We start from the raw sequence: 14,017 nt of genomic DNA, 5'->3' as shown, positions 1-14,017 counted from the left end.
CATATGTAGAGGCACCTCTAGTAGATTAGGAGCTATAAGTTAGAGTAATGGAAAGTCTTGGGAAGTTTTAGTAAGTGAATAGTTCTGTATAAGCTTGTTAGTTTAGTTAAGTGTATAAATGATATATTTCTATAATCCTATTTTTTTTAAGATTGTATTAATTTATTTTATACATTTAATTACTTGTTTTGAATATTACGATAAAACATCCGATTTTAATAATTTCAGGCTACTAAAATTGACATGTTATAAAATATATGGATATTGAGTTTTTGAATTTATTATTCTTTTAAACCTGATGAGAAATAACATAATGCTTTTTCTAAGGTTTCTTTAAACGAACAAAAACCCACGATATTATGCCAATTTGTCATTTTACTACTTTTGACTTACATTAAAAATTCATATATTTAGAAACTCTATTGTAGAAAAACAATAACACATAGTACAGTGTTAAAACAAAACTTTCTGTATAACCTCCTTGGCTGCTTTTTCACTACCTTTTTTTAAAGGAAAACTCTACAGGCCCATCTTTTAATTTTTCAAGGTCTATTTAACACCTAACAAAAAATTAATACTCTTGCTTTTTTATTTAATTTTTTCAGAATCATTTTATATTTTAAAGTAAAAATATAATTTTATTAGTATTGTGTAGGCGTGGACTAAAATTTGGGGTACGGTGTATCATCGTTCTTTTTTTAACACTTCTATTTCATTATTTTTTTTAACACTACACTTAAAACTTGAGAACTCAAATTAGAATAATACTACACAATTTCTATTTATTTTACTAAAAGAAAATTTTAAAATAATAATTTATTAGACCAATTTAGATATTAATTTATAAATTCAAAATATTAATAACTCAAATAATTTTTATCATAAACAAAAAGTTATAATTTTAAAATTGATAATTAAAATAATTCTTATTATTAATTAGTCTTTATATTAATCACAAATATTACTTATCAAAATTTTAACTATTAAAAAAATTAATCTCTAATTAAAAAATTAATCAATAATTAGTCACTAAAATTAATTATTATTTAAGAATTTTTTTATTATTTTTTATTTTTTCTTCATGAATTTGAGTCATTTTAGTTCTCATTTTCTTTTTTTCTCTTCTTTTTCGGTGTATTAACTCTATCCTTTAATCGAAACAAAACTTAAAAAGATGTGATAAGTTACCAACTTTGTGACGGCCAATAACATTGATACAACACAAAAAGTAGATGACTCTCCCAAAATGAAATAAAAGCAACAACCTATGCTCCCTAGGAAGCTCAAAGAGAAGCCAAACTTTAGCTAGCCATTGTTGCAAATCTAGTTGCTGCTCCAACTACCCAATACACATTACCAACTTCACACCCATTTTAATACATAACTATTAAATTTATTAACTACTAAAAAAATTCATACTTTTTACCAATTTTATTTTAATTTTTTTAAAAAATATTTATAAATTTTATTATAAAAAAAATTTGCAGGCAATTCCTGTCAATTTTTTACAAAATATTTTATATAAAACATTTTACATAACAAATTTTGTAAGAAATACTTGTGAATTTTATAATTTTATAACAAATAATTACTTACAAAGAAATTGTCTGTCAATTAAAATTCTTAAAAAAAAAAACATAAATTCTTTTTTCTTATAAATAGTTTTAACAAATTTACAAAAATTTTCTTATGTAATATAAATTTTTTTAGCGGTGACTTCAACCTCATCTTCATCTTCTTCTAACCTTCTGAGCCAACCTTACCTATAAATCAAACTTTTGGTTGCACACTTACACCAAATAGCCCCATGTCTTCCTTCACTACACACACTCTTCAAACACCTCTTACCAACTCCTATCGACACAAATGCTTCATTAGGCCTCTCTCAAAACTACAAGTCAAACTCTATAATTGATAGGACTTTCAAAGATTTATGAAAAAATACAACACCCATAAAACATAAATCCATTCCACGTAAAGAATTTGATTCCATTTTCAATAAAAGCTTTAAAGACAGTAAATATATAAATCTTTATTTTTATATAGCAATCAACTTTTCCATATTTTTTTTAAGTAAGACTTAGACTTAAATATTCTAATAATAACCAATTCCATCATGTTCGACAAAAACTACCGATCTTTTCCTATGTAAAAGTACCGTATTTTAGACAACTTGGTTACATTGGACAGGTCAAAATCATTTCCCATATAATTCATTAATAAAATATTATCTAACTCATTTCACAAACTCAATCTTAAGAATGCAACAAATAACTTTCCAATACAAAATTTACATTTTCAGTTTTTAGATTAAACCAATTAAAAAAATAAAAACCAAAAAAAAAAAAATCCGTTTCTCTGATATGCTGTAAACATTTTTGCTTTAGTTGGGTATGTTATATTCTATTTTATTTCTCAAACAGCTTCTACCATGAATGATACAATTTCCTCATTCATCCCTCCTTCATCTTATAAGCTTATCCCTAATTAATGCAAACAATTAAAATTCAATATCTTGCAAGTTACCCTACAACTGACATTAACTTCTGTCAACAGCAAGATTCCCATGTATGCTCTAGACTAAGTGCAAATTCCTTCTCTCTGCCAAATATTACAGTGCCATGGTCTGCATTTGGAATGATGCTGATTTCAGCATTAGGAGCCTTCAACTTGAACTTACTACAACACTCCATTGGGACAACTTCATCTTTTTCACCTTGAATCACGTTTATTCTCACTCCAACTGTGGTCAAAATTATAAGGTAACTGTCCACAAATTTTGCTCCTCCACATAGCACATTATGCATGGAACTCCAAGCTGAATGGTGTGTGTGCCTGGTCATGTCTGTGGTCAAGAAATGAAGATCCCTAGCAAAGGAAAAGAAAGCATGCATCATGTGTATCATGTTTGTGTCCTACTAAGTAATATGTGAGAAAGAAACTTGAAACATGTGGTATGTTATTCATCACAGTGTTTCAATAGATGTTTTGTTACCTCTTGCGAGTAATGAATTTTAGAATGTTCTCCCATATTCGGTGATTTCTGCAATAGAAGAGGCAAACTGTACGGCCCAGGTGTTCATACCAGGACATAAATGAAGAACCAAATGACAGTGGAGACCACAATTTCTTTCCAGCAAGCATTGATAGTGCATTTAAACAGGCATCACCCTCAGAAGAAGTGTATGGCTGCCACCAAAACAATTTGGAGAATGGAGACATTCAGCACACATTATCAGACAAATAAAAAATATAAGGGTGATTGAAATTAGTATCTCTTCAAAAATTTGGACTAATTTAATCTCGCATGTTTAGAAAACAAAATGTGTCAAATACTTACCGGAGCAACAAGGGTGATTGATTTTACATTCTTAGGGTACTTAGCAGCCAAGGCCAATGCAATTATGCATCCCATGGAGTGTGCAACCAAATGAAAGCTACTCATCTCCAATGGTAAAATCACAGATTTCTCAATCATTTCCACATGATCCTTCAAAGTGTATGAGCAATCTCTAGGCTTTGGACTCTTGCCAAATCCCAGTAGGTCAACGGCAATCAATCTGTACTCGTGATTCGTCTTTTCAGAAAAATTTGGAAACAATGTCTCTGTCCAAAATGAGGAAGAACAGAGAAATCCATGCAAGAATATCACATTCTCAGACGGTTTTCCCTTGAAGTTCTCACCAGTGACTGTAAAACACCAATTGACACAAAAATCAGTCACAGAGAAAAGTACATAGAAACATGAAAGTGGTCATCAAATAGTAGCAAGACAAAAACATAAATGTAGTTGCATAGTTCTGCTTCGGAAAAAATAAGGAAACCAGTAGAACTAACCTACCCAACAAGGGCTCCTTCGCAACAAAATGAAGCTTATAGTCACTTCCACCATTCACCCATGAAAGACAAGAATCACAGCCACAATCAGACCAACGATTCACTGACCTGCTACTACCCTTATCAAAATTTCTATTGGAATCTTCTCGTTTTCTCTGATATCGAAGGAACCCCATTTCTCTGAAAATGTTCCTCCTCTCATACAAGCTATCTGATATATCATCATCTCTCACATTCATTCTCCTCTTTTGCCTCTCCCAGTTTGAGCAGCAACAAGGCGAAGCCTCCCCTTCAATGAGTTTATCGAGATACCCATAGATAACGCAGAAAACAGCATCAAGAAGATCAAATATGAGGAAAAGAACACAACACAGAATGGAGATGAGTGGTTGAACACAATTGGTCAACCATTTTGGTGAAGAAGCTGCCAGAGACATGAACCTTGGATGAAACTTTAATTCACCTTTATCTCCTTACAACGTTGTTTGTAATTGGATAATTTTACTTTCTCAGTTTTAAAACGCTAAATAGAAAGTTTAGCTAAAAAAAATGTCAAAGCTTTCTTAATTGTGCAATTATGGAGATTGAAAAGTTTGCCAATGAGGAGAGAATATGAAATGGTGATTGAGGTTTCGCCACGTAAGAGGATAATGGAGCTCTCATTCACATGTTCACAAAAAATAAAATAAAAAAATATGTATTTCATACACTAATTTTTCGTAAATAACTAAATAATAATTTAATAATCTCATTTTTTCCTATTTTAATCTTATCTTGTACTTTATTTTATAACCACCCAACCCTTTCAATCTATATCTCAATTAAATTTAAAAGAGATTTTAGGAAAAAAATTGGTAATAGTAGCAAAATGTAAGTCCTATTTCTTTTCAACTTATATGTGTTTTGGGATTGGCCTATTTGTGGGCCTAAGGCCAGTCCACTAAGGGGACTCAATACTCCTTTCCAGCCCCTAACCCTTGTATTCTGTTTCATTTTCTAGAAATTAACTTTCCCTCCCTCTCCCTTTACTCCACCAAAGTGCTCTGTCCTCCCCTTACTAATTAGCTAAACTGATTCGTTCTCTCGGGTAAGTTGAACTTCAACTTTGTTCTTCTCTTTTTCTAGTTTAGAGGCTCTAGTTCTGTCTTGGGCTCTTCCTACAACCTCATTTCTCAACTCTGTGTGTGTTTGATTTCAGCTCTGTAGCTTACTCCAGTGCCCTATTACTCTTTCTTGGGTTACCGTTCTTTGTGCTAGCATCTAAAAAGGTAAGAGAAGCTAGGTTTTAACGATTTAAAGTTATTTCAGCATCTTTTCGGTATGTTCCATGTTTTTGATGCTTGAATGATATTTTTGATCGTGTGAAACTGGCTTGTTTGCATGGTTGGATATTGCCTTGAGTTGTGTTTCTGCTGCATGCACGTAATAGTGATGAGAACTGTAATTCTCGCCCAAGCGAGCTCGTCTCGCCTAGGCGAGAGTAGTAGAAGCTCGTCCTGGTTCTGCTCGAGCGTCTCACTCACGCGGAAGGATCTTGTTTTGAGCGACGCATCATCTCGCTCAGGTGAGAACGGCTCGCCCAAGCGAGCCCTCGAGGAAAACCTGTTGTTCTTTGCTTGAGTCCTCGTTCAGGCGAGGGATTTTTGGTTTGGGCGAAGGGTGATCTCGCTCAGGCGAGAAGGTCTCGCTCAGGCGAGAAGGTCTCACCTAAGCGAGAACTTGCATAATGCCACTGTAACGCACTCGCTCAGGCGAAATAGCCTAGCTTAAGCGAGATAACTTTAGTCGCTTGGGCGAAGGCTTCTAACCCCAGCGAGAGCGGTGCAATTTTGTGTCTGATTTTCCTGATTTCAGTTGTGGTTGGTTGTTTATTTTGGAAAGCATGAATTATATGGAAATGCAGGTGTTATTTAATTTGCATGAACTGAAATTGGTATGTTTGAATTAATTTATGGCAGGATATTGTTGGTTGGTGGTGTGGTAATATGGGAATTGGATGCTTGAGATGAAAGTGGTGGATATGGTATGAGGAACATGATTTTGGTGTGTGATAGACGTAATTCTATGAGTCTTATGGGGAGATCTCATGGTGGTGTGTAGTGTATATATTAAGATAAGGATTCAAGTAAGGATCGCATCCCAAAATCCTAAATGATCAATTAGTCTCATGTAGAGCAAACTGATCCAAGTGGTGAGAGTAGCGGGAGGCCCGAGTCTTTGGTAGGATAATGGCCTTAGATGCTTGAAGGCTAACCTTGTATGTGGTAGGGTGAAACCCATTGGCAATGGCTCTGCAGAGCAGTAGAGGCCACCACAAGTGCAAACATCTAGTGAATCCGATCTTATTATATGTATCCGGATAATTGAGTCATAATGTCCTGCTTGTTTGCTATAACATGATTTTGTGCCTACTGTGTTGCATGCTTGGAACTGCTTTAAGTACTTGCCTGCTATAATAAGTTAAAAATTATTTTACACTAGCTTACCCTTTCAATTGTGTCTGTTCTTGTCTTGTTTTCTCTTTTGCGATCACCTTATTGGTGGGAGCAGATGGGGGAAATTCTGAAGGTAGACCTGACGGTGGCAGCGGTGAGTTTAGTTGGTCTGTTGTATGTGGCTCTCAGGAGTAGTTTTAAGGTCCTGGTGCCTTTGTAATTCCTTGCTCTAGGAGCAACCTTTTGCAAACTGTTAAACTTTCAGAATTAGTTTTTGTTTATGGCATTGTGGTATGTCTAAGTTTTCTTTCAAAATACATTCATGGATGACTGTAATAGTAGATTCTGATATGTATACTGTTTATCTGATTGCTCTTTTATTATCATAATCATGTAATGTTTGATAACAATAGATGTAATCTATTTAAATGGAATGTCAAAAAAAATACTTTCCCATCACAATTTAAATCATTCCTTGTAAATTTAAAGTATCATGTACATATTCAGATGTAAGTTAAAATAACCTTATATCGTAAATTAAATTGTTCACCATAAATAAAAAATATAGTTTATATATTCAATGAAATTTATCTACGATAAATTGTAATTATATGAAAATAAATGCATAAGCTTAAAGTAAAATAATAGTTTTTTTAAGCTTGCCTGTCAAACTGTCTTTTAATTTTTCAGGTCATTAATTTTAGCCCCAAAACATGGAAGGGTATTGAAGTCGTAGTTTCTTCCTGCACAAGTTATTTTTAATTTCTAGGTCACGTAATCTGAAAACCTTTTCTAAGAAAAAAAAAATTTCTAAATTACATAATTTAAAAGTTATTTTTTATTTTTAGATTATAGAATCCGTTAAAAACATGATTTTCAAATTATACTATCCAAAATGAAGAGAATGAGATTTTCTTTTATAGAAATGGAGGTGTAGAAAGAAGCTGCCTGAAGACTACAATAAGCACTTCTTAGTTAAATGGATTTCTATGCGAATCCAATTCGATCATCTCACAATTTTTGTTAAATTTATTTTGGGTATAAAGAAAATGATTTCTGGGACAAAAAGTAATAAAAGATTTATTAATCAAATACAATAAGACTAGAAGTTTTAGAAATAATAATAATAATTAATAATGATAATGAATAGGATGATTTTTTAAAATAGAAGATTTATCAACTAAATATGATGAGAAGTTAACAAATAATAGCAACAACAATAATTGAAATAATACCAAAAAATAAATAAAAATAATAATAATTACGATGATTCTTTAAAATAGAAGGTTTTCCAATTAAATATAATAATAATTATTATTTTATTAGAATGATTTCTCTAAATACCTTCAAACTATTTGTACTTGTCCTGTGAAGAGGAGAGAAAGTGAAGTGATTCTGGGATGATAATTAATAGAATGTTTCTCAATTAAATAAAATGATAATAATAATTAATTAAAATAAGGACAATAATAATAATAATTAATGATTACTATGACCAGATATTGTGTCGGTTTTGGAAGAAAAGAGGTTAGTTAAAAGAATTTTTGATTTTGTACCAACAAATTAAGCTCTTGGTAACAATATTTCGTCCCCACACTTTATAAAAATTATTTAAAAATCGTTCTAATGTAAAATTTTGTTTGTCAAATGATAAAAGCTTTACACACTTTCATAAAATGTAAAAACTAAATATGTATATATTTAATTTAGTTTAGTAATAATTTTTAAAAATAATTTAATGACAAAAAAATATGTTTAACCATTAAAAGAATATAGTTATCACAAAAGCTTTTAGCTTATTTTGTCTAAAACCTTTTATTCCATTTACCTTCTGACAATGTTTATCATGCGCACATATTATCCCTCTAAACCTAAAAAAATTGGAAGCCAAAATGGTAGGATTCTTACCACAATGCCCAATGCAACTATAGTTCCTACAAGAAGTAAATTGAAAAAATAGTATAACTTCAGAGAAGAAATTGCTAATTATAATAATATTTGCTGATTATTTAGTGGTCTAACTGAACAGTTAAGGTGTCATATATTAACTTCTGTCTTTCTAAATAAAAAAAAAATCAAGATTTGACTGCATCTTCCAAAAATACTTAAAAATTTTAAAATGATTTGATAAAAAAAAAGAAAACAATGAATGAAATTTGAGAACTGAAAAAGGATTTGCAAAAAATAAAATAAAAAGGTAAAACCATTTTGCATGGTTGTTTAAAATACTATATGGCAGTGAAACAAAGGCTTGTTAGTAAAAAAACACAATCAAGAACAGAGCATGCTAAGCCTAGAGAGATGAATTTGAGGGAGGTGTTGCCCCAAATGCCAAAGAAGCAGAAGACATTTTGCATTCATTTTCAGTAAACAAGGGACCAAAGTATTATCAGAAACTAACATCCATAACTACATAAATAAACTTCGCGAAATGAGAAAACAGTCACTTGTTAATTTGAGCTATGTCATGTACTGGAAAAGTCATTTGACACCATCCCAATAACATACTTTATTCACAACATTGCATGTGAACCCATAAACAACATGGATGGTATTACGATTATGTTAATATCCTTAGCATGAAACAATCCAAAATTATTTGATTTTGAATTGCAAATCTGATTTGCAGAAGATAATAAGTAGAATCTTAACACTAGTATCTCTGAAGAAAGTGCACACCATAAGTTGCATTGCAAATCTGATTTTTGATGTGGTTATATTTAAGGTACATATAAAAGCAAAACCTTCATAGCTTGCCATGATCTCAACACCCAAAAATCCAAAAAGAAAAAGGATTATTTTAATTTTTATAAGATTAACAACTTCAACGCCGCGAAAACCCAGAAAACAATTTTGAAAGAGAAAACTCATATTGGATCAAAAATTCCGAGGCAACCTACAATGGAAAAAGGAATACAACAGGAAACTGGATTCCTACATTGGAAACAAAACCAGAAAATACAAAAAATGAAAGGTTTTAATACTCGATGATTTCCAGCATCTTGTCATCCTTTTTCAATATTTGGCAACATTTTAGCTTCACAAAGAAAAAAGGAAGCAAAATGGTAAAATAATTAATACTACTACTACTACTTTTCAGCTCCCTTCATTTTCGTTTTTACTTGGATCTGAGCTCACAGTTGGTAGATTTCTTCTGTATTGCTGAGATGTCAATCTCCTTTCCAACGGAGTTTTCCTCTTGCTTACAACAAATCTGTTCACCCCTTTGCGCATAGGCATTATTGAAGGAAAATCTTCATCTGGAATCTGACTGAGCTCAGATATATCCTTAATTTGTGCAACACGCCTGAACCACCTCTCTGCTTTTGCCTCCTCTGACATGTCCAAAGGATCTGGTTCCTTCACGGCAGACCCCTCCAAACTCTTCCCTGTCCACTCTGCTTTACCACTCTGGTTGTCAGATGCTGTACCTGGGGATGAACTCCCAGTCAAATTTGGAACGAGATCTTGATTGAAACTCCGCCTTGAATTTCCGCTGGTTCCTGACCAAGGCATAGAGCCAATATCATTGTTATTTGAGCTCTGTTCAGAAGACTTTGGACTCTGTCCTGGTTGAGCTCTAGCATCATCCGATATCTCCGAAGCCTTCTCTGCCACCTCAGATATGGAAGATGTACCATCATTGGACCTATCCATTGAATCTGTTCCATCTGCCTGCGGCTTGTCCTTTTTAGCAAAGTAATCTGGGGGGAAGGGGACAAACGGAACAAAGTTGGTTTTGCTAGCTTGCTCCATGGCCACTTGTCTCTTATATGCTGGTGTTGTTAAAGAACGATCTTTTTTCTTGCTAACAACAAATCGATTTTCTCCTTTACGCATGGGCATTATTTCAGGGAAATCCTCATCAGACATTGCACTTGTCATATCTGGAAAATCATTCAGCTCAGCAATCTTTCTAAACCATTTCTCAGTTTTTTCAGCTTGCTCTTTCTCCTTATCCTCTGTGATATTTGTAGAATTCTTAGAAAGTTGTGAACTGTCTCCCAAACTAGCATATCCGATATCAGTGTCTAACACCACATTTTTGCTCTCGTCTGATAGCAAGTTCTCAGACTTCGGGCCAAGTGCATCTACAGACAATGGACTGGGAGAAACAGTACTAGTGTAGCTCCCTTGAACATTTTTAAAATGTGAAGTATTGCTATTGCTAGCAAATGGAGGTTGCCTGTCTCCGCCAGCATTTTGTTCAGAGTTGTTATTGCCATATTGAGGAAGGCCAGCTGAATGACCAACTATGTCATCCAGATTGTCATCGGACTTGATTGGCTCTCCAGCACTAAAATCCTCAGTCCTAGAAATGTCATAATTGGACAAGTTTCTCTTATATTGAGCGTTAGCCAACCTCCTCTCCAGTGGAGTCTTTCTTGTGCTCACAACAAATCTATTAACTCCTTTCCTCAGTGGCATTATTTCAGGAAAATCTTCATCTGCAATTACACTATTAATATCTGCACTGCTGTCTAGTTGGGAAACCTTGCTAAACCAACGCTGTGCCTTTTCTTCATTAGCAGCTAACCTAGCATCAATATCCGAAGTATTAGGATTGTTTCCATTTTCATACTCCATATTTGACATGGTATTGATGGCACCCAAAGATATTTGTCCAGGTCGCTTGCAATCACACCTTAAGCAACTCATGTTCCTCCCGTAGTTATAGAAATCACACCTTCATAATGAAAATCCCGTTAATTGGATGTCTATGACAAGTTAAATGGGAAAACATTTTAAAGGGAGGGAAATACTTACTGAGGACATTCCCATTCACCTCCAGCTAGTTGCCTTTTTGGCCTTGCTTCATCACACTCAAGACATTTGATGTTTCTTGCAAAATTCATGAAATTACACCTGCTCAATATTAGAGAGTAAACAGACTTATCAGAATGGTGTACAATATTTGAGGAGACAAAATTAACTATAACAATTGCCTCACAATCTGCCCATGGTGTTCCACCATTACACAAAGTAAGACATTTGATAGTTCATTGGGATTATAGTTAAAATTAAACGTAATAAAATAGTACCTTGGGCAAATCCAATCACCCCTCTTCATTTCAATCTTTTGTGCAGGAGGCTTTGCATCTCCAAATCTTCCAGACATTTGACTTTGCACTGAATCAAAAGAGTTTGATCCCGGTGCACTATAACTCAGTTTGAAAAGTTCACCAAAGAGATTTCTGACAGATGATTCAAGAAGATTTCTTTCATTGAGACTGTTCCCTTCTGAAGGGACATATGGATCACTTGCATAACTCAGCAAAAACTTCATTAGGTCAACTGTATTTGCTCTATCAGTGTCCAACACCTGTGAAGAATATATTGAGCACAGCTAAATCACCAACAGTTTCAATGCACTTTTCAAAATTTGAAATTAAGTGTTAATATGTGACAGAAAATATGTTCCATACAATATCATGTACTGTCTCATTTATTTCGGAATGAATTGAAAGGTGATACTTGGGATAAGTTCAAGCTTGAAGTGAATCTCCACATTTCTATTGACCCAAAAGGAATATGTATTTAAGAAAAAGGTTACACTGTCAAAACTTCCAACCACTATCTTTCTCTTTTTTTTTTTTTCTTTTTTTAAAATTGCTTTCTAGTTGCTCGTTGCAGACACCAATATGTTACTTACACTCATACATGATAGCAATCATGTTACATTTGCAACATGTCATATTGAGAAATAAGAACAAACCTAGCTCTGTACAAAGGCTATAGTAAAACAAACTTGTGGTTGAAATTTGACGATTAATAGACCAAACACTAACTACAAGCAACCAACAAAACTTTAATTTTCAGCAGAAACACAGTTAACGCGATTGTGAATTTTCAAAATTTCTTACACCAAGCAATTGCACCTTAGCACGAGCAAAATAACATTATCCACAACGAAGTAGTGAGAAACAAAAAACAGAGAATAACTGAGAAGAAAGAAACAAACTAACTAACATTGGCGTCACCGTTGGACAGAAAGGACTTCATCTTCCTGACGGAATCATCTGCGTCGCGGAAGAGAAAGGGGGAGCCGTGCTCAACCACGGCCGCAATATCTCTCGTAGAAAGCAACCTACCACCATCCAATCCAATTCACTTCAATTCAGATTAGAATTCAACAAAATCGGATTGAATTTGAGGAAAAAAGAAAAGAAAGGAACCTGAGAAGGTTAGGGCGGTCGCGTGCGAAGGCCAAGCAAGCGGTGGCGTCGCGGAGAAAGGAGTAGGAGAGGTGTTGGGCGGCGGCAGTGAAGGCTTCATCGGGGAGGGAGGAGAGGTAGCCGGCGGAGGATATGTGAGAGAGGAAAGAGGAGTACTCGGGCCATGGAGATGAGGAGGCAGAGGAAAAGTGGGAGGCTCTGAGTTTGAGTGGCAGAGGTGAAGATGAGAAAGAGAAGGAAGAAGGAGAAGCAGAGAGGCGGAGGGAACGGGAAGAGAGAAGGAAGAGGTTGCGGTGGTACTGGTGGTGGTGGCGGCGGAGCAGAGGGAGGGGACTGGAAAGGAGGAAGAGGAACCTTGGTGCCAAGCCACTCATTTCACACTTCTTCAGCTAACGCTGCTGCACTTGTAATTTTGTTTGATGTTAACAATTTTATATTTGTCTGATAAATTCATATTTAAAGACAGGTGATAATATTATCTTTAACATTTTATAGTAATATTTCATACAACATTCCTAACTTATGAATATATCCATTGTGTTTTGTAAAGAATTTTATTTCATCTAACTACCAAGTGAAATTTACAAGAGTCAACATAACAGAAGAACATTTTTTAGAGAGTGTATGAAAATTATTTTACACTAACAACTTATTTGAAAGGATAATATCACATTTGCATAGTTCATCAACCTTATACAATCCTAATAAAAGTTAAGATATATGATAAAAATTTCCAAAGTATCAGGATGTTTCTTCGAGTAGACATTTACCTTAAATGTTTTATGAAAAGAATTTAATGTAATTATCAATGCACTAACAACAAATAATGTATCCACGTCTCACAAGGATAAGGATTCACAACAAATTTCTCTTCGAGCTCTTTCTAAATAGAGCAGACTTTGAAAAAGGAAGAACTTTTGCTCTAATAACTTTTTGTGCGTGAAGAATCCATCAAATGTTTAAGAAAATGTCTTACAAGCCTAACTTGTCTATTTTAATGTACTTTAGCTACTTAAAAGAGTTCCATCTTAAGAAGTTACATCTCTTGAGCAAACTTGTGATTTTTTTATTCATGGTCTTGTAAACCAAGTATTTTAGCCACGAGGGATTGTTGTTCTAAAAAATATTCAAATTCTTAATAAGGAGTGATTATTATTTTTAAATAATGCTTAGTTGTTTAGTCAAAAGTAATTAAGGTCCAAATAATACTCGATTTGTAAAAGATAGTTTGCAACTTGAAACTTGATTATATCGATTAAGATCGGAGGTAATGTTAGTTAATAAGAAAACCAATATTACATAGTGTAAATATCTCGTTATACTCTTTCACTTATATATATTATTGAACTATTTGATAAAAATCACCCTAGAGGCTACAACATGGCCAAAGACAAGGCACAATTCTTTTACTTCTAAATATATAATAGGAGGCTTCTGCACTTCCAAATCCTTTTTCTGCACCTCCAATTTTTTTTTTTTAAATTCCCACTTTGACTCTTAGTAAAAATAAGGTTAAAATACTCCGTTGGTCCTCGTTTTTGTTGCAGAATCTCAATTTGGTCCTCGTAT

At 33.7% G+C, this 14,017-nt stretch overlaps 2 protein-coding genes and 1 long non-coding RNA gene across 3 annotated transcripts; 1 reads left to right on the top strand and 2 right to left on the bottom strand.

The window, feature by feature from the left end:
* Nucleotides 1-2,387: 2,387 nt before the first annotated feature.
* Nucleotides 2,388-4,370, bottom strand: LOC114177709 (probable lysophospholipase BODYGUARD 4). Its single transcript, XM_028063188.1, has 4 exons — nt 3,842-4,370; nt 3,341-3,690; nt 2,996-3,189; nt 2,388-2,868 (listed from the first exon to the last, which is right to left on the bottom strand). Exons 1-4 carry the CDS (start codon nt 4,272-4,274, stop codon nt 2,550-2,552), a joined length of 1,296 nt encoding a protein of 431 aa, XP_027918989.1. The 5' UTR covers nt 4,275-4,370; the 3' UTR covers nt 2,388-2,549.
* Nucleotides 4,371-4,827: 457 nt separating this feature from the next.
* LOC114173514 lies at nt 4,828-6,641 on the top strand. The gene is made up of 3 exons (XR_003602511.1): nt 4,828-4,924; nt 5,036-5,105; nt 6,388-6,641. It is a non-coding gene; the product is annotated as an uncharacterized LOC114173514 (long non-coding RNA).
* Nucleotides 6,642-9,188: 2,547 nt separating this feature from the next.
* On the bottom strand, nt 9,189-12,861 carry LOC114192762 (zinc finger protein VAR3, chloroplastic). The gene is made up of 5 exons (XM_028082576.1): nt 12,449-12,861; nt 12,243-12,360; nt 11,315-11,595; nt 11,040-11,138; nt 9,189-10,959 (listed from the first exon to the last, which is right to left on the bottom strand). The coding sequence occupies exons 1-5, from the start codon at nt 12,820-12,822 to the stop codon at nt 9,369-9,371; spliced, it is 2,463 nt and encodes an 820-aa protein (XP_027938377.1). The 5' UTR covers nt 12,823-12,861; the 3' UTR covers nt 9,189-9,368.
* Between the last annotated feature and the right edge of the window lie 1,156 nt (nt 12,862-14,017).

This window comes from Vigna unguiculata, chromosome 1 (genome assembly GCF_004118075.2).
Source record: "Vigna unguiculata cultivar IT97K-499-35 chromosome 1, ASM411807v1, whole genome shotgun sequence".
Lineage (NCBI taxonomy): Eukaryota > Viridiplantae > Streptophyta > Magnoliopsida > Fabales > Fabaceae > Vigna > Vigna unguiculata.
The sequence above is the reverse complement of the archived record's forward strand: the minus strand, read 5'-3'. Positions and strand labels throughout refer to the sequence as shown.